Below are 18966 nucleotides of genomic sequence, written 5' to 3'. Positions count from 1 at the left end.
TGATTTCCAAAAGAAATCAAAGATACCTGAATGCAACTACTGTACCTTTCCATTTAGAAAATCGTGGATGCTGGGAGTATTCATTGTGCATTTGGAACCCTTTTAAGAAATTGTCATACTTTGATACTGCTGGACGGTCTGTTAAAATACCCCGCAGGGTGCTGGAAAGTCCTCCGGCAGGAGTGAACATGCTAGTTGGCATCTCATAAGGTCTTTCTGGTAAATCAGGTATTTCCTCTGAAAGATTTTAATAAAGTATATTAATGAGGTGTGATTTTTTTGTACCAGTGTAACATATTGTAAAAGTTCTTTAAGTGAACCAGGGAAGCACTGAAATGAAGTATTATAGTTGGCATATAGTTGGCATAGTTGCAATCGCCTGTAGGTTGAGCTTCAGTGGAAACCACAAAAATACATTGCAATTGGCTAGGGAATAAAACTAAAATACAACACTTTTTCATAAATTCATAATTACCCAAGGAATTATGAATATAAGAATATTTAATTAAATTACGCAATTCTATAAATTTCTATGCCTGTAATTATCAGTTTTGCACTAAAGTGGCCATTGCCATCTTTCACATAGAGATAGTTAATACATTTTAATGTTATAACAGCAGGTGGTTTCAGGTAATAACTCTCTCACATACTGAGGGCTCTATCTAGCTGATCTTGCTTTGACTCACACCACAACATTGAAACAAACTATGCACTAAGGAACAAGCCATTCCATTTGATAAATTGGGACACTGACATTTAAGTGGGTTCTACATTGCTGATCCCAGCTAAAATTAAGATTGCCAGCTTTGGGCAGGGAAATACCTGAAGATTTTGAGTGTGGGACCAGAGGAAGGTGGGTTTGGGAAAGGGAGGGACTTCAGTGGGATATAATGCCATAGAATCCACCTGCTGAAGTGGCCATTTTGTCCAGGTGAACTGATCTGTCACCTAGAAATCAGTTGTAACAACAAAAGATCTCCAGCTGCCACTTGAAGGCTGGCAACCCTAGGTAAAAAATATCTGGTTACATCTGAAATGATTTTGAAATGTGTAATGTTTAAAATGTACCAATTTCAGTGACAGCATCTTGGGTCCATCTATTCCAGAAGTCTTCTGAATGGTCAGCTGCATGCCAGGCATCCAGCAGATTTTTGGAAAATACACTGCTCCACAACCCTATGAAAAGAAGATATTAACAAAGTGGAAGGGTTCTTTTTCCCCTTCCAAGCTGTATTTTATCCTAGGAGCTGAAAAAAATTAGCAAACATAGTAGCATTTTATAAAGTCTTTCAGCCTCCTAAAATGTTTTATGATAGATTAGAAAGCTTGGTGACCGGTGTGCACACACAGGCTAACACAGGCAATATGTCTGCCTGATTAGCGGAATCTGCCACCACCTCTCTCAGGAAAACATAGATACAATGGAGGGGATCCACAATCTGATCTGGCTACCAAGGAGCTTTCCTTGTGACTGAAATAGTGGTAGTATGGAAATAAGGCTTTTTGGCACTATTCTTCTGCCTAATTTAGGCTTAAAGGTTGCCACAGAAGAGAAACATGGGTGCCTTTATTGTGTCTGCTTTTTTCCCACTGAGGTGAGCAGCAGTTTCAGACTGTGATTCAGATAAGAAAAAAAGCAGGGAAACAGAGTAGCCCCCACCCCCCAATCCTCCAGCACTGATATTTCTATCAAAATAGAGACCTCCTACAATGTTTTAAAGTCCTGTTTCAGCTCCCACATCTGGAAACTCTCTGGTCTCAGGCCAGTGAAGAAAGTGGGTTGTATTGCCTCTCTCCAAATGGATTTTGAATAAAGAGCAGCCGTGAATCAGAACAGCCGCAGTTGCAGCTCAAGACGGGCAGGAAGGAGTCCCCAGCTTTAGCTCTTGTAAGGGCAGAGGTGGGCTCTTAGTCATGTCCTGGCAGGGCAGGCAGGCGTCACGGCACTCATTCCGTGACATCATCAGAAAAGAGGCCAACCATACTCTATAAAAGGCCAGGCCAGCCTTTGTGACAGCCATGTGCTTAGGCTGGCCAGCGACTTGCCCATCCACCTCTCCTCATAGAACTTTGGATTTTGTTAATACCTGCTTCTTTGCCATTCTTGGTTTGGCGCATGGGCACTGATCTGAAAGGGCCAGGGGAGGGGAGCTGGGGAGCTACCCCTCCCCTGTTGGTAGGGAATGCTACAGCAGGAGGCCAACTGCTCAGCTGAGCATTAAATCAGGGGGATGCTCCAGCAAGAGGCTGATCGCCCAGTGGAGCCCCCACAGTAGGGCAAAGCTCCAGTGAGAGGCGGCCAACTGCTGGAGCTTTGCAGCAACATCCCAGAACAGATCAAAATCCCATACTGTGCCTCACGCTCCTGATTGTATAATAAAAATGGCTACGGCCAAATAATTTACTCCAGCCAAGTATGTTGTGTGGTTATTGGACCAAAGGGCTCCGATCAAAGGTGGTCTTGCCCTCCGACAGCAAAATCGGTGTGCTGGATATTTCCTTATGCATTCACCAGTCACATCCTGTAGAAGTTCCTGTTCTGTGCTCTGCTTTCATTTATTTACATTTACATTTAATGATTGCTTCTCTGAGTGTAGATTGCAAAACAACCCATTTCAGGAAACAAATGATTTATTTAAAATATGGGTCTGCCCAGTGGTGGGATCCAAAAATTTTAGTAACAGGTTCCCATGGTGGTGGAATTCAAACTGTGGCGTAGCACCAATGGGGCTGGGCGGGGCATGACGGGGGCGTGGCCTGGCATTCCGGGGGTGGGGCATTCCTGAGCGGGGCTGTGGCAAGGACGCAGCCGCTCCGCTGGTCCTTGGGCGGGAAACGACTGCACGCAGGCGCAGGCTGCCATGCACACCGGTGCACCTCCTGCTAGACTGCTTCAAGTTCTGCGCGCTACTGTTGAGAGGAGGGGTGTAACTATGGCAAAAATCACGTGGCAAAATCACCAATTAGTAACACCCTCTCAGCACACACAAATAATTAGTAACCTACTCTCAGGAACCTGTGAGAACCTGCTGGATCCCACCTCTGGGTCTGCCACTTGTCAACTCGGAGGGTTGGATCCAGAGATGCAAACTTGCTCAGCAGAGTTCCATTAGCACAAACAGTCCTCAATATGCTACAAAACCTGTAATTACTTGCACAATGTTTTATATAAGCAGAAATGCACGCTGCAGTAAAAGAAGTTTGAGTCAGCATGAGCTGCCAGCACAGTACATTTCCACTTTCGCAAGGTGTTTAGAGCACAGAAATCTTCTGGATCCAGCTGAGATTCTTCAAGTTAGCTCACAAATACAACTAATACCAATAGAAACTACAATAATAAACCTACATTAAAAATTAATGTCAAAATGACACATCACATAGAGCAGCAAACAACAAAAGAAGTCCTGCTTGTAAAAATGGGGCACCATAACTGCTCTCCTGAAAATTTATTTCTGTGACATTCTGACATTACAGTTCTATGAATCCCTGTTCAGCCTTCTGAATAGATGTTTAAAATAGATGTTTAATATTCTGCAGTTTTTGTGATTAGTTGACAAACATGGATCAAGGTTAGATGAACTTAAAAATTTTACAATATGCAAAAAATTCACAAAAAATTCAAGTGATCATACTGTACAGACTTCAGCACTTGCAAAAACAAAACAAAATAAATTTCAACAGGGATAAAAGGAAGATACTACACTTAGGCAGAAAAAAATGAAATGCATAGGTGTAGGATGGGTGACACCTGGCTTGACAACACTACATGCAAAAGGGATCTGGGAGTTGTTAGACCACAAATTGAACATGAGTCAGCACTGTGATGCAGCGGCCAAGAAAGTCAATGTGATTCAGGGCTGTATCAATGGAAGTATAGTGTCTAGATCGAGGGAAGTAATTGTACCTCTCTATCTGCATTGCTTAGACCTCACCTGGAATGTTGTGTACCGTTCTGGGCACCTCATTTCAAAAAGGATATTGACAAGCTGGAATAGGTCCAGAGGAGAGCTAACAAAATGGTAAAAGGTCTGGAATCCATGCTGTACAAGGAGAGACTTAGGGAGCTGGGTATATTTAGTTTGGTGAAGAGGTGACATGATGGCTATGTTTAGATATTTGAAGAGATGTCATGTTGAAGAGGGAGCAAGCTTGTTTTCTGCTGCTCCAGAGACTAGGACCAGGAGTTATGGGTTCAAGGTGCAGGAAAAGATCAGGAAAAACTTCCTGATAGTAAGGGCTGTTCGGCAGTGGAATGCACTACCTCAGAGTGCGGTGAAGTCTCCTTCTTTAGAATTTTTTAAACAGGGGTTGATTGGCCATCTGTCAGGAGTGCTTTGATTATGTGTTCCTACATTGCAGGGGGTTGGACTTGATGGCCCTTTGGGTCTCTTCCAGCTCTAGGATTCCATCCCTGGGATGGTGATAGTGAACTTAGAAGATACAGCTAGTTTAATCTTGAAAGAAGACTTTAAAACACTGTACTTATAACATGATGATGTTGTTTCCAAGTAATTTAGGCTATAGCTTTACTATCAGTTACATGCTTCCTATCAGATCAACATTCTTATCCCCCATATATCACCTTGCATGAAACAGATCCTTGATTCTGGGAGCTTCTTCATCAAACGTCCCATGTAAAATTGGCTTCCAAAATCTTCAGCATGAACAAAGGCTCCATATTTTGGGAATCCTACCTCATAGGGTGTGAATTCTACCCACTCTGCAAGGAAAACACAAAAGATAAAAGATAAAACATTAACATTGTAGGGCTAGTTTCTAAGATGAAAAATTAAAAGCAACTCTCCCATGGGGATTTTACTTGTATTCCACATTTTGATTGACTTTGTCATAACGTGATAATACATGTTTATCAAAAAGTATCAGTTACTTGGGTCACATCCTTCCAACTCTTTCCTGTTGCTTACACCTGCAACCCCAGGTCTGGTGCCCACACTGCCGCACAATACATACATTATTTCAGAACAAAGATTATGTGAGTTGTCCCTTAATTTAAGACTCTTACGTAGAAGGAACAAAGAGAAAAATGATAAAGACCCTGCAATTTTTGTTGCTATTCTGTGCTCTGGTCCAATATCTGCTCTATGGGAAGCAGCTTCAAGGGATTTCACCAGCCAGGCAACATCACAATCCAAAAATTGTGATTGGCACAGTCGGGTCACAAAGAAAGAGAAATGTCTGAGTGGCACATCAATTAAACAGCTGTTCCAGTACTTCCTGTAAAGACTCAAGAAGATGAATTAATTCCCTTTTAAAACTAGTATTATCATATACATATAAGGATTTTTTTTCATCAAGGAAGCTGCCATACCAAAAAAATCACTGAAAATGTGAAAGGGGCTGAGAAATACCTTACCTCTAAAATCTCTCGTGGTGATTTTGTCTTTAACATTGAGTGCCAGGTATATAGGCAGAGGGTTCTGACCTCGGTTCACTGCCTTTCGCTGATCTGATAGTTTTTGATTATTGTTCTATTGGAGGAGGAATATGTACACAACACATTAGGTGGGAATAAAAACATAGAAAAGTGCACAACTGCATTAGAACTGTCCCACCTACAGGCTAAGTAACAGCTTCTAGACAACATTAATCTGGCCAGAGCTTACATCACTCCTGACCATAATACTGCTTTTCCACAAGGTGGTGAATTACTGAAAAACAATCTGAGGAGCATGGTATATTATTAGCCAAGAAGGTCAGGAAATGCATCCAGAGGATATTTCAAGGTGCAGATTTTGCAGGTGATTATAGGGATGTATCTCATTCAGCAGACATCAATGCCCCAAGGCCTTGAAAGGGTTTGCCACTGCAGCATCAGAAACTGCACATTTTTCAAAAGGTACAGTAGTGACATTAGCACCTCTGGAAAACTAGGGTCTTCCATATTTTGGCATGCTTCCTCTGCCATGCTGAAAGAAGTCAGGCAACCATGGCCATTGCATGCTGCTGATCACTGATCACTGTCCACTCACCAGCTTCAGTGAGCTGACCTCCTTGGCTGCTAGGAGAAGCTGACCTCCTTGGCTGTCAGAGGCACAGGGCAAGTGAGTGGTGGCCACTGCTTCCAGTTCAGAAGTGGCTTCACCCACAGTAAAAAGCTAGAGTGAACAATAAGAAAGGGGCGTGCCCAGAGGTGGGATCCAACCAGTTCTCACCACTTCTCTAGAAGTGGTTGCTAATTTTTTCTGAGTGCCGAGAAGGGGTTACTAAAGCAACCTCCCTGCCCAATAGGGACTGGAGGTGCGTGTGTGCGGCGGTGCCACTGTTTGAATCCCACCACCGTTGGAACCTGCTATTAAAATTTTTGGATCCCACCACTGGGTGTGCCATCACGAATATTTTGATTTTAGCTAGTTCTTTGGGGCCAAATCAGATGTTTGGCAGAAGCTCTGGGTTTGGCAACTAAGACCATCACCAAAACATTAATGCGGGGAAAGCACCATTGGTTGGGAGAAGAGCCAAGCAGGGTGAATGGACTTGCTTTACCATGTTTGCTGGAGGTGAGATGAAAACCTGCTTTGAAAGTGGTGTGCAGGTGATAACAACTGACTGGCATCAAGGATTGGCATCAGTGAGCAGATTCCAATGTATCAGCACTTGGCAAAACATTAAACATGTACACATCTTTGCCTGCTCTTGCTTCCAGATTGTATCTTTCCTCCACCACTTGCCAGAATCAGTTGCCAGACATCTGGTTCAGTTCTACTACCTGACACTAGTGTTTCCCAAAGTATGTTGTTAAAATAGAAGGGTAGTCCCAAAGCATGGGAAGTCCCAAAGTATGGACGATTGGTTGATACTGTTTCACAGCTTTCATTATCATAGATAATATATTGAAAACAAGCAGGCACAGAATACCCTACCCCATCATTCAGCATGGCCTCAATCATGAGTCCCCAAAGATCTATAAAGGATGTCTTGTATCCTGCAACTGTCCTCTGACATAGCTCCCTGTAGTAGTTCTTTAAACTCTCACAAGAAAAGGCACTCGTTTTAGATTTGGCGGCTTGCTTCCGAGCATGCTTGATTATCTCCCCAAGGTCTTTATTTGACCAATCAGCATCTTCATACAACTTTGTCATGGTGCTGAAAAAAGACAGCAAAGAAAATTCATGTTGAATAAGTTTATGCTTTGTTTTTATTTGAGTGTTCTTTTTATAACAAAAACTAGCTTCTACTGGACTTCAAAGTGGTGCAGACTCCAGGTTACTGATCCCTAAATAATACTAATAGTTAAATTCTGTGAGATCAGGCATGTGGATGCTCTCTTAACTCACATAAATTAAGTAGTAAAAAGTACTGTTTGTAAGTTTTTGTAAGGTGCAGGACTAAAGACACTTCCCTGAGAGTGATCCCCATTGAACAGTCTAGGAATAGGGACCTATTCCTGTAATGTACACACTTACTTGTATATTGTTTTCAAAACCATACATTAAAATTATTTTCCTGTTCCCCAAATTTGGGTTGCTATTCATGTTACTTAGAAAACAAGATAATCAATGTCAGCAATAAAGATCACAGCATATGGTACTAGGGGGATGCCATGCAGTTGACAACAGTACTCTTGAATCATAGCACTACTTAGTCACATTGATTAGTAAACCCCTACTTTCGGCTGCCAACCCTGGGCTGGGAAATATCTGGAGATTTGCTGGTGGAGACTGGGAAGTGTTGTGATGGATTGCAGAGGAAAAGTCAAATTTAAAAGTGCAGGTCTGTCACAGGCATTATTGTTTACATTCAGAGTAAGGCATAGAAGACCTTGCAATTTGGGGCTGTATCAATAGGAGTATAATGTCAAGATTGAGGGATGTAATTGTACCTCTCTATTCTGCATTGGTTATACCTCACCTGGAATTTTGTGTACAGTTTTGGGCACCGCAATTCAAGAAGGACATTGACAAGCTGGAGCGTGTCAGAGGAGGGCAACAAAAATGGTAAAAGTTCTGGAGTCCATGACCTATGAAGAGAGGCTTAGGGAGCTGGGGATGTTTAGTCAGAAGAAGCAAATATTTAAATATTTGAAGGGATGTCATGTCGAAGAGGGAGCAAGCTTGTTTTCTGCTTCCTCAGAGACTAGGACACAGAGTAATGGATTCAAGGTGAAGGAAAAGAGATTCCACCTAAACATTAGGAAGAACTTCCTGACTGTCAGGACTGTTTGACAGTGGAATTCACTGCCTCGGAGAGTTGTGGAGTCTCCTTCTTTGGAGGTTTTTAAACAGAGGCTGGATGAACATATATCGGGAATGCTTTAATTGTGTGTTCCTGCACTGCGGGGGGTTGGACTTGATGGCCCTTGTGGTCTCTTCCAACTCTATGATTCCATGATTCTGTGACCTTAGCAACAGGAGAAGCCACCTGATTGGTTGTGGCACTCTGCACTCTGATTGACTAAAAAACTTGATGATGCACAAAGGTAGAAAGCATATTTTCCTGTGAAGGAAAATTTAAATAAGTTTTTTTTAGAGTTCCTGAAGCAAAGAGCAAACTGTCTTTAACTGAATTAAACATCATCTCTGAGGAGAACAGTTGTAGTCAGTGGTGTAAATCCAGCTTGGTCTACATTGTGACAGCCTGTGAGCTATGTGTTGAAAGTAGATTAATAATCAGACTGAGAGAACTGGTGGAGGGTTATTGAGGGACCCAGGATGGGGGGCCATATATATAACCAAGGAAAGATAAATCTTTCAGGGATGGGGAGGAAAAATCCCTGAGGTATATTGGGTTTTGCTTTATTTTACTTCAAGAGGGTTTCATTTTTTTATTTTGGGGTTTTCTAACTGGGAAGGCTTGTGAGGGTACTGATTATATCTGAGCGTACTATCCATTAGCCAGTACAATCTGAAAAGAATATGAAACTGTACCATCTTATGAAACATTTTTAGAACATCTAAGCTAACTGAGAACTGAAACTGAACAAACTTATTAAGCCAGAGTCTGAAAACCAAATACTGAATCTCTGTTCCTAAGCTCTTTTTGTAACTATACATTTCTTCTGCTTTATCTATTCTTTCCCTCCAAGTTATCTCCCTTTCCCATCTCCTCTCTATTAAATAAATATTTTATTCTGTTTTAAGTTTTAAATCTGCCTCAGTATTATTTTGGGGGTTTGCCTAGGAAGGTTTATAATAACAGGCATACTTCACCCATTACAGGGCTGAGGGAAAGTGCTTCTGTTTCACATTATGCTACCATTATCTGAAGCACCTCAGTCCTTAAAAAAAAAAGGTGGGAAAAATCTGATGAAACTGGTCAGTGAATGGTGACCCTGTCTGTACAAGTTAAGAAGGTGAGGGGGGTGAAATATGGGGGGAGAGGGGAGGGACCTGAGTGGGTATAATGCCATTAATTTCACCCTCCGAAGCAGTCATTTCCTTTAAGGGAACTGATTGATGTAATCTAAAGATCAGTTGTAATTCCAAGAGATTTCCAGGCCCAATCTGGAGGTTGGCAATCCTATCCCTACTACAATACAACGGTACTATATGTGGGTGGCCATAAGCCAACACAAGCCAAAGTTAATATGTAAAAATAAAACAATGCAACCTATATAGATTTTCCTTAGCCAATGGCTCTATTCATCAGCCTGTAAGTTACAATATTGCTTGAACTATTGTGGCATAAAGCATAATTTCTACCACCAGAGATGTCATATATAGCTGATTTCTACAATGAGCTGTCCTATAGTTTGTTTCTTATGATTACAATGTAAGTATCCAGCTGTTGTGGGTTTTCTGGGCTGTGTGGCCATGGTCTAGTAGTTTTTGCTCCTAACGTTTTGCTTGCATCTATGATTAGAATCTTTGGAGGTATGTCACAGCGAGATATGTTTCTCACAATGGTACAATGTAAGTATAATTTGCTATCTTATAATGAAATTGAAAATCAAGAAAAATCAAAGTGAACTGGGGTACTCAAGGGAGTAAAAAATGCAGGTGGCTTTGAAGTGAAGTTATAGCACATAAATTCCAACCAGTGAATGGCTCATTAAAGATATTTTCCACAGTAAAATTTCAAAGCTCTGAGAATTGATCTTTGTACACAGAATTTTACACAATTGACTAGGTCCTTACCATGTTGCACCTGACGAGCCAGTGATATATGAAATACAGTCTAAAAGCTTCAGTCTCTGAAGACCCCAAAGGCTGCCATACATAGCTGTCAGTGCTCTCATCCCACCCCCTGTAGTTGTCATAGCAATGACAGGCACCTGTTGAAGAAAGAAAAATAACTGATCAGAAAACAAATAATAAAATTTAATAGCAATATCACCAGCCACCTTTCTATAAAATAACATACATTTTGCTGAAATTCCCCAATCTAAAAAATTGATAGAATTTGGTCCGTGAAATATTACAAACATACATCTCCAGAAAGAGAAATACTACCTATGCTAGTTTCCACAACAGTGTAACAAAATTTTTATACCCAACCTTTTCCCCAACTAGGACTCTCGACAGTTATAATTTCTCTTGATAAATAACAATATTGCCATCTGTGATAAAATAATTTTGATCAGTCATGGTTAGGCTTGGTTAATACCCTAAAAATTCGGTAAAATTCGGATTCAGATTTATTCAGGTATAAAATTATCTGTATGCCCGAATAAGACAAATAACATATTCGGATATACCCCGAATATTCGGGTATATCTGAAAAATTCAGTTTCGTTTGAATTTTTTTAATTTTGGGGGTTTTTTTACGTTTTGACCTGCAGAAGATGCATTTTAAAAGCTAGCAGCACCAAAATTTCAGAGTATAATCTGGAAACTGTCCTGATGATGCCCCCAAGCTTGGTAAGGTTTGGCTCAGAGGGGACAAAGTTATGGATCTTCAAAGTGGGTGCCCCACCCCCCATTTTTTCCAATGGGAGCTAATAGGAGATGGGGGCTACCCCTTGGAGGGTCCATAACTTCACCAAACTTAGGGGGTATCATAAGGACAGTCTCCAGATGAGACCCCGAAATTTAGGTGCCAGTAGATTTAAAAATGCGCCCTTGACAGTCACCCAAAGAAATTTCCCCAGATTCTGTGCTCTGAAATGCCTTGACTCAATTGTAGTCAATGGGGAATTGACAACAACCCACCAACCTACCACAGACACTTTAAAGTAGGTGGAATGGAGAGAGTTCTGAGACAACCGTGATTAGCCCAAGGTCACCCAGCAGGAATGTTGGAGTCTCTGTTGTAGTGTAATATTTTCAGTGGTTTTCCAAATTGTGGCTTCTATTTTCCTGGCTGCTGTTGATGTGACATGGCATCGTGCTTGGTAGTAGACTCAGGGCTGACAAACATGCCCCCTGGCTTGAAGTGCATTGTAGAGTGGCTTCATTTTAAGAGGTGCAGGTTTTATAGGCATTAGGACTTTGCTTTTGAGGGGGTGAGAGTGTTCTGAGAGAACTCAGCAAACAGTGGTTGTTGTGGGTTTTCTGGGCTGTGTGACCATGGTCTGGTAGATCTCGTTCCTAACGTTTTGCCTGCATCTGTGGCTGGCATCTTAAGAGGTATATCACAGAGAGAAGTCTGATAAACACTGTATCCAGTACTGAGTAGGCTTCATGTGTAGAAGCGTGGAAACACAATAAGGCAGCAGGCTTCATGTATAGGAACAGGGAAATACAACAAACAGATGGCTTCATGTGTACAAGAGTGGAAACACAATAAGCCTCCTCAAGTTCTTTGGTGAGAAAAATTAATTGTTTTTTCCAACCGTAGACTTCAATGGGGCTTGCTGTTATGCCCTGCTGGCTCTGTGGTAGAGATTTGAGCAGTCTCTTGTGTGGGGGGCACTTATTTTCCGCAGGGCTGCTGATGTGTCTCCTGAAAGGAACCAGCTAACTTAGCTGAAGTTTACATTAGAGGGGCAAATGCTGTGGGCACCTATTTGAAGGTGAATCTGATGCCCACAAAACTAATGCCCAGCCATGCAAACTTCAGCAAAGTTGGCTGGTTCCTTTCAGGAGACACATCACAGCCTTGTGGGAAATATGTGCCCCCACCCAGAGCAAGACCCCCCCCGAGTCCCCAATAAAATCTCCAGCACAGAGCCAGCTGGGCATAACAGCAAGCTCCATTGAAGTCTATGGTGGGAAAAACAATTAATTACTGGGAGAGTCTGTGCTCTGAAGTGGCTCCATTGCAGCCAATGGGGAATTTCTGGGGGAGGGCTGTGGGGTACACATTTTTCAAGTTAAAGCCACAAAACTTTCAGGGTATCTTCAAGAGAGTCTCTTGATGTCACCACCCAGGTTTGGTGAACTTTGCTTCAGGGGCGGAGGGAGATGGGCCCTACCGTTTTGGGAGCCCATAACATTAAACCTCCTGAAGCAAAAAATCACCAAACCTGGATGGTGTCATCAAGAGACTCTCTTGAAGATACCCTGAAAGTTTTGTAGCTTTAACTTGAAAAATGTGCACCCCACAGTCCTTCCCCAAGAAATCCCCATTGACTACTATGGAGTCAAAGCACTTCAGAGCACAGATCTGGGGAAATTTATTTGGGTGACTGTCAGGGGCACATTTTTACATCTACTGGCACCTAAATTTTGGGATCTCATACAGAGACTGTCCTTATGATACCCCCAAGTTTGGTGAAGTTTGTTTCAGGGGGGCCAAAGTTATGGACCCTCCAAGGGATAGCCCCATCTCCTGTTAGCTCCCATTGGGAAACAATGGGAGATGGGGGGCACCTACTTTGGGGGTCCATATTTTGTCCCCCCCCCGAACCAAACCTTACCAAACTGGGAGGGCATCATCAGGACAGTCTCCAGATCATACTCTTAAATGTTGGTGCCTCTGTCTTTTATAATGTGCCCCCTGCAGGCCAAAACGCAAAACACCAAAAAATACCCCCAAAAGCCCGAATACCTTCCATTCAGATTTGTTCAGATTCGGGCAGGACATATTCGGCCGATTTTCGCCCGAATATGCCTGAATTCACCCAGATTCAAGCCGAATCTGGTATTCATTGCATCCAAATCTCCAAGCCTAGTAATGGTATCCTTTTGGTATGTCTAGGTCAGGGGTAGGGAACCTGCGGCTCGAGAGCCGCATGCGGCTCTTCTGCCCTTGCACTGTGGCTCCACGAGCCAAGCCGCCGACCCCATCCTTGCCCGCCCTGCAGGCAGCAGGGCAGGCACACCAACTGCCCATGGTTGGCTGGGCCACGCCGCGGGCTTCCCCTCTTGCCTGCCCCGTTGGAGCGGGGCGGGCGCTTTCCCGGCAGCCAGCGAGGCCGAGCCGCCGGCCCCATCCTTGCCCGCCCTGCAGGCAGCAGGGCAGGCGCATCCATGTGCTTCTCAGAATGAGCTGAGTAAAAGGTAAAAAACCCTATATATATAGTGTTATCTTTATTTTAATTGTCAAAAATTATTTGCGGCTCCAAGTGTTTTCTTTTCCCGTGGAAAACGGGTCCAAATGGCTCTTTGAGCGTTAAAGGTTCCCTACCCCTGGTCTAGGTGAAATGGTTTATGGGGTATTATTTTTCCATGGGTCGAATGCTTCTTAGCTGACAGGTTTCAGAAGGTTGCTTTTAGCCTCACATGCCGTTATCAAAAGGATGCAGATGTTTATCAGGTAGGAGAAAAGGCTACTTCCCTCTTTCTGTATTCCACTTACTTCATTCTCTTGTAGACCTCGCTCTAACTGAAGGACACCTTTCAGAGCAGCAGCCACCACTTTCTTCCGCTTCTGCAGGAAACTCTTTTCACTTGAGCACAGATCATAGTCTAGTCTCAGATCAAGCTGCTTTGGTGTTTTCCACAGCCAGCCTTCAGTCCTAACAGCAAGAAGAATAGATTACATTGACTTCAGATGTTGCTTTGCAATATAAGAAAGAAACCTTTACATGTGCACTCAAGGTTTTTCTTCCTTTCTAGGTACAATAGCATTTCTGCCCCATATTGAACCAGAAGCTACTTTTCAAAAAGAAACAAACTGCTTATTGTTGTGTTAAAAAGATGGAAAATAACTACAGTTGAGCAAATATTTCTGGGCAATAGCCATAATGTAGATACATTGAAAGACATCATATCTTGGCACATCATGAACAAGTTTGTTTGTTCCTGAACCTCATTAAGCTCATGAACATGGCTTATTTCTAGACTTATATTCTTTCTCTTATATTTCTTTCTCTTTCCTCACTTCTCCCTTTGTGCAGTATGCCAAGAGCAGTACAACTCACAGTGCAATCTGAGTGTGTGTGTGTGAAAGAATAGTGGATGTAGAGAGAAGGTAAAGGCTGGCACAAGAGAATATGGGAGTTGACTATGGAAGATTCCACTGCACTGGCGCTACTCCACCATGGGAACCCACAATGGCACTGGTAGGTGCATTCTGGGTGTATTCTTGGAACTAAATCAACGTAAGTCGGCTTCCTGTTGCTTTTTGACCTCAGTCCACCCCTTTGGCTGGAACAGACTTATGCCAGCTAAAATATAGTCAGCCCATAGGAAGTTTTCTGCTCAACTACAGATTTCTGACAATTTCATTGCTTCCTGCACTGCCTTTTACCCTTTGGAGATGGCATGGCTGCCCCACCATGGTGCCATCCCACGTCACCGCAAAACTGCCTCCTCCCATGGGTTGCACTGTAATGATTAATTAGTTGTAATGTCCACACGCAGGCACCTCTACTAACCAATGTTCGGGTCATTCCCAGCAACTGGTTAAGAATCTCAGTTCTTTAAACAAAAGCAACCTTTGTCAGTAAAGTTACATACATTCAGATATCATTACTATCTGGAACTTGAAGGCTTTAAATTTGATGCATCTCATGAAAGGAGGAGAGAAAAATATAGGCGGACCTACCACGGGATGGGGGACAAAAACGCCCTGGGTGCAGGCATGAGGGGTGGAGAATCGCTCCTCCACCCCTCCTCTCAGACTGCCCCCTGCAGCCCAGAGCAGCTTCCGCAGACTGGAGCAGACTGCTCTTTTAACTTTTAAAAATAAGTGAGGCATGAGGGGGGGCATGCAGGGGGCATGGGCACCATTTTCCCCCGGGCCCCAGTTTTCCCCCCTATGGCACTGGGGAGGGCCCATGCAAGCTTGGCAATTAACCAAGTTGTATCTGTCCTGAGAAAGCTGAGACACATTCCTGATATCTGATTTGAGCCTTAGATACATGACTACAGTCCAGAGAGTTAAGTGTATGTAAACTTTTTGTGGACTGTGATCCACTCTTTGTGGACTGTGACCCTCTCAATCCACACAGGCATGGTATATTAATATCTGATTAAACAGGGGACGCACTACTATTTCAGTGTTTTTAATGGAAGTCTCCTCACTCGATTGGTCTCCTATTATACGTGAAGTACTCTGATAATATAAGTGCAAATTAGAATTGTTACATTGTATTTCAAATTTATATTGGCAAGAAAAAAGGTTTCCCTTTACGTCGAACTGATCTTCAGCCATCATAACTGCATGAAGCAAGAGTAACCTGGGATATATATTTCAGATTAAATCAACTTGAAAAAAAACCCATCTTAACTCTAATCTTCAAACTTCCCATTAGAAAAATGTTTCCTCCACTCTTACTCTGGGCCTCACCAAAAATGTCTTAGGCCAAGATTTAGCAAGGTAGTTGTTTGATATCTCAGATAACTTTCTTTGTTCTCAAGACAATCTAAAATGGCAACTGATATCTCATGGGGGGGGGAGGTAATAAGGTTGTCTACCTCCTGGTGGAAGCTGGAGATCTCCTACTATTACAATTGATCTCCAGATGACAGAGATCAGCTCTCTTGGACAAACTGGTTATTTTAGAGGATTATATCCCTCCTCTCCCCATATTTAATCTTCCTCAGGCTCCACCTCCAAAAACTCCAGGTATTTCCCAACCCAGAGCTAGCAACCCCACATAGTAGTTGTTTGAGATCCCAGCATCTTAAAACTTTCTCAATGCCACTTTTATTTATTTGGCTTATATACCACTCTCCCCACAAATGAGCTCAGAGCAGTGAACAACCATAAAGATGCAATTAAAATAATGTTTAAAACAATTTCTAAAATAAGTCTTCTAAATGCATTTCAACAAGGGTCAGGATGACAACATTGCTTCCAAAATCATCAGCAATCAACAACCATCAAAACCAGACCAAAACAAATGATACCAAACAAGAAGCAAAACAAGCAAATAAACGTAAAAGCTGAACACTGAAAAACGCTGAAAAAGGAGAGGTCAGCTTAAGTTGGAAATATTATTGCTGTCTTCAGCCATAGACCTGGTGGAACAGCTCTGTCTTGCAGGTCCTGTGGAACTGAGCTAGATCACGCAGGGCCCTGCTCTTGTTCAACAGAGCATTCCACTAGGCCGCAACCAGGGCCAAAAAATGGGGCAGTGGATCCATTAGTGACAAAGGACATTCCATTCTGAGCATGGGCTTTCAAATGTGCTGTTTCACTGTCATAGTCAAGAAGTGACTACAGCCGTTTTCACATGGCACAATTAAACCAGGTTACAATTGGTATTTTACAATCTGGGTCTATTTTATCCCGGTTTCTCTCTTTGCATGGCTACCCGTTTCTGTGAAGGAATTGAGTTAAGACCAGGAGGAAATATTCCAGTTTGTTTCGCATGAGCCCAGGTTTTTTGTATTATCACCGCAAGTATATCCGCGCATGCACAAACATCCCCGGTGTCCCATGTCCTGATTGGCTGTTTTTGGGGGGCAGCAGCTTAGATGAACATTTCCACCCTGCCTGTTGAATTTGCTGGTGGGGGAAAATGAAGCCTCCCTTTTTTCCAGTTCTGGATAGGACCCGGTGCAGGTCTCAACATGGCAAGTGGCAGCAAAAAACAATGGGGCACAGTATCACATCACATTTCCACTCAGGTTCTCAATTTTTTTTGTGGAAAATAAGAGATTCCCCTCCAGATATGCTCACTAACATTCGGCCCAAAGTGCACATCTCCCTAGCTATGCGCTTCGAGCAACCAGTCCATGTACAGAAAATAAAACAGGGACATTTTGGGACTCCATTCCTGATTAACCCAGATGAAATAATACCCAATTGATACCATGAGCAGAAAACATGCTTGGGGAAATGTTTCAGGAAGAGCGGTCTGCAACAGTGTGCAGCTCAACAGAGTTGAAAACTGACATGACATCAGGTGGGGAGATCAGGCAGCTGGGTGGGGAAATTAAACTGGTTCTGTTCCCGTGGTGTTTGCACAGTAGTGGGTTCACCATGGGATTTTTTTTAAAGAATCGCCAAATTGGCGTTTTTTGAAAATCCCGGGATGAGGGAAATTTCGCGGGGCAAACCCACTTTAGGACTGGCAACCATGCAAACTTCTCGCTCAACCCAGGATATTAGGAATAACAGAAAATATTAGTATTTTTCTTGACCATGTTCTATGATTACATCAATTACAAGTTAATCTCTTCTGTTTTGTTTAATGTTTCTAGAAAATGGTCATAGCCAAGTTGTTCCCAGATAAGAAAAAGAAAATATTTAAATGACAAATGCCCATATCTAAAAAGTAGAAGATTATGCTGGGCTATTCCACATACTAAATATAGGCAAGCCCAAGTTTGCCACCAAGCGTACATTCAACAAGGAGCTGCAGCCAACCATGATTACCTGACAAATGACTGAATGCATTTGTAACATTCCAACTTTTACATTTTTAGATGTTGGCTTAAAATACTTCATCTGTTCCTTTAAACATGTGGTTCTGTTGTGAACATGGTCCACCAAGACAATCCACGTTATTTCCATGTGACTCCATACACAATTAGAATATGATAGGGATGGGAGAAAGAAAAGTGAAGTGTGTATAGATTTTTAGCTAGGAAAAGTTCTCTTACCAATCTTTTGACTTCACATCCAACTCAAATGTTTTGTTCTGGAAAAAAAATCAAGTGTACATGCATTTCTTCAGAGCCACAAGGAAATTAAAAGTTTTATTCATTTCAGTTTTAGAAAAAAATATTATTTCTAACATTTCTTGGCTCCTTTCCAAATAGTGTTACCAGGTAACATTATTTAGCTTAATGAGACATTTTGTCAGGTCTGAAAATCTCAGGTTAGAAGATCAACAGGCATTTATGAAGGCTTTCAGTGGGAGACTTTTGTGGCAGTGGCTCAAAGCTGTTTCAGTAGCTAGTTAATACTACTGATTATGGATGGTGGAGTTGCTGAAGTCACCTGTAACAGTTGTGGTATGTTTGTTTTTGCTAGAGGATGTGGTAGCTAGTGCAAGTTGGTTGCCCTCTTGGAAGAGGTTCATAAACTTGAGACATGTGTATCTTCTCTTCAGCACATTAGGAAGTATGAAAACTAGTGGGATGAGTCTCATGATTGGAATGTAATAATTGAGGGGTATAACCTATTTTGGAGAAGTAGACCAAATAGGAAAGGAGAAGGAGTAGCATTATACATCAGGGACAATTATACTTGTGAGGAGGTTCATTACTTAAATCCTAGAAGCCAGGTTGAAAGAATCTGGGTAAAAATTAAGGGGAAGAGAAACAACAGTAATCTCATTGTAATCTCTATTACAGATCCCCAAGCCAGAGAGAAGACTTGGATGATGCCTTCCTGGAACAGATGAACACACTTTCAGAAAGGAGAGATTTAGTAGTAATGGAAGATTTCAGCTATCCTGATATTTCTTGGAAATCAGACTCTGCCAAAATTATATAATCCTACAAATGCCTCACTTCCCTTGCAAATAATTTTATTGTCCAGAAGGTGAAAGAGACACCTTGGGGATCAGCTATTTTAGATCTGATCCTAACCAATTATGAAAACCTAGTTGATGGGATGGGACTGGTAGGATCCTTTTACAACAGAAAGTGGAAGTCAAGCTTGGTCAGACAAGCATTCTAGACTTTAAGAAGGCTGACTTCAGTAACTGTGGGGAACTGCTATGTGTGATCCCATGGTTAAGAATACTAAAAGAGAAGTGAGTGCATGATGGATGGGAGTTTCTTA

The 18966-nt window shown here is 42.3% G+C and overlaps 1 protein-coding gene across 1 annotated transcript in view; it reads right to left on the bottom strand.

The window, feature by feature from the left end:
* The window catches only part of LOC125426346 (cytosolic phospholipase A2 epsilon-like), a 67779-nt gene that overhangs the window by 11855 nt on the left and 36958 nt on the right, over nt 1–18966 (bottom strand). The window contains exons 10-17 of the mRNA XM_048484603.1: nt 17838–17875; nt 13639–13798; nt 10095–10231; nt 6882–7104; nt 5375–5489; nt 4583–4720; nt 1069–1176; nt 46–237 (exon numbers count right to left, since the gene is read on the bottom strand). Coding sequence (XP_048340560.1) covers nt 46–237; nt 1069–1176; nt 4583–4720; nt 5375–5489; nt 6882–7104; nt 10095–10231; nt 13639–13798; nt 17838–17875 — 1111 coding nt within the window. The remainder of the gene's footprint in view (nt 1–45; nt 238–1068; nt 1177–4582; nt 4721–5374; nt 5490–6881; nt 7105–10094; nt 10232–13638; nt 13799–17837; nt 17876–18966) is intronic.

The sequence above is a fragment of the Sphaerodactylus townsendi genome, linkage group LG02, assembly GCF_021028975.2.
Source record: "Sphaerodactylus townsendi isolate TG3544 linkage group LG02, MPM_Stown_v2.3, whole genome shotgun sequence".
NCBI classification, from domain to species: Eukaryota; Metazoa; Chordata; class Lepidosauria; order Squamata; family Sphaerodactylidae; genus Sphaerodactylus; species Sphaerodactylus townsendi.
The sequence above is the reverse complement of the archived record's forward strand: the minus strand, read 5'-3'. Positions and strand labels throughout refer to the sequence as shown.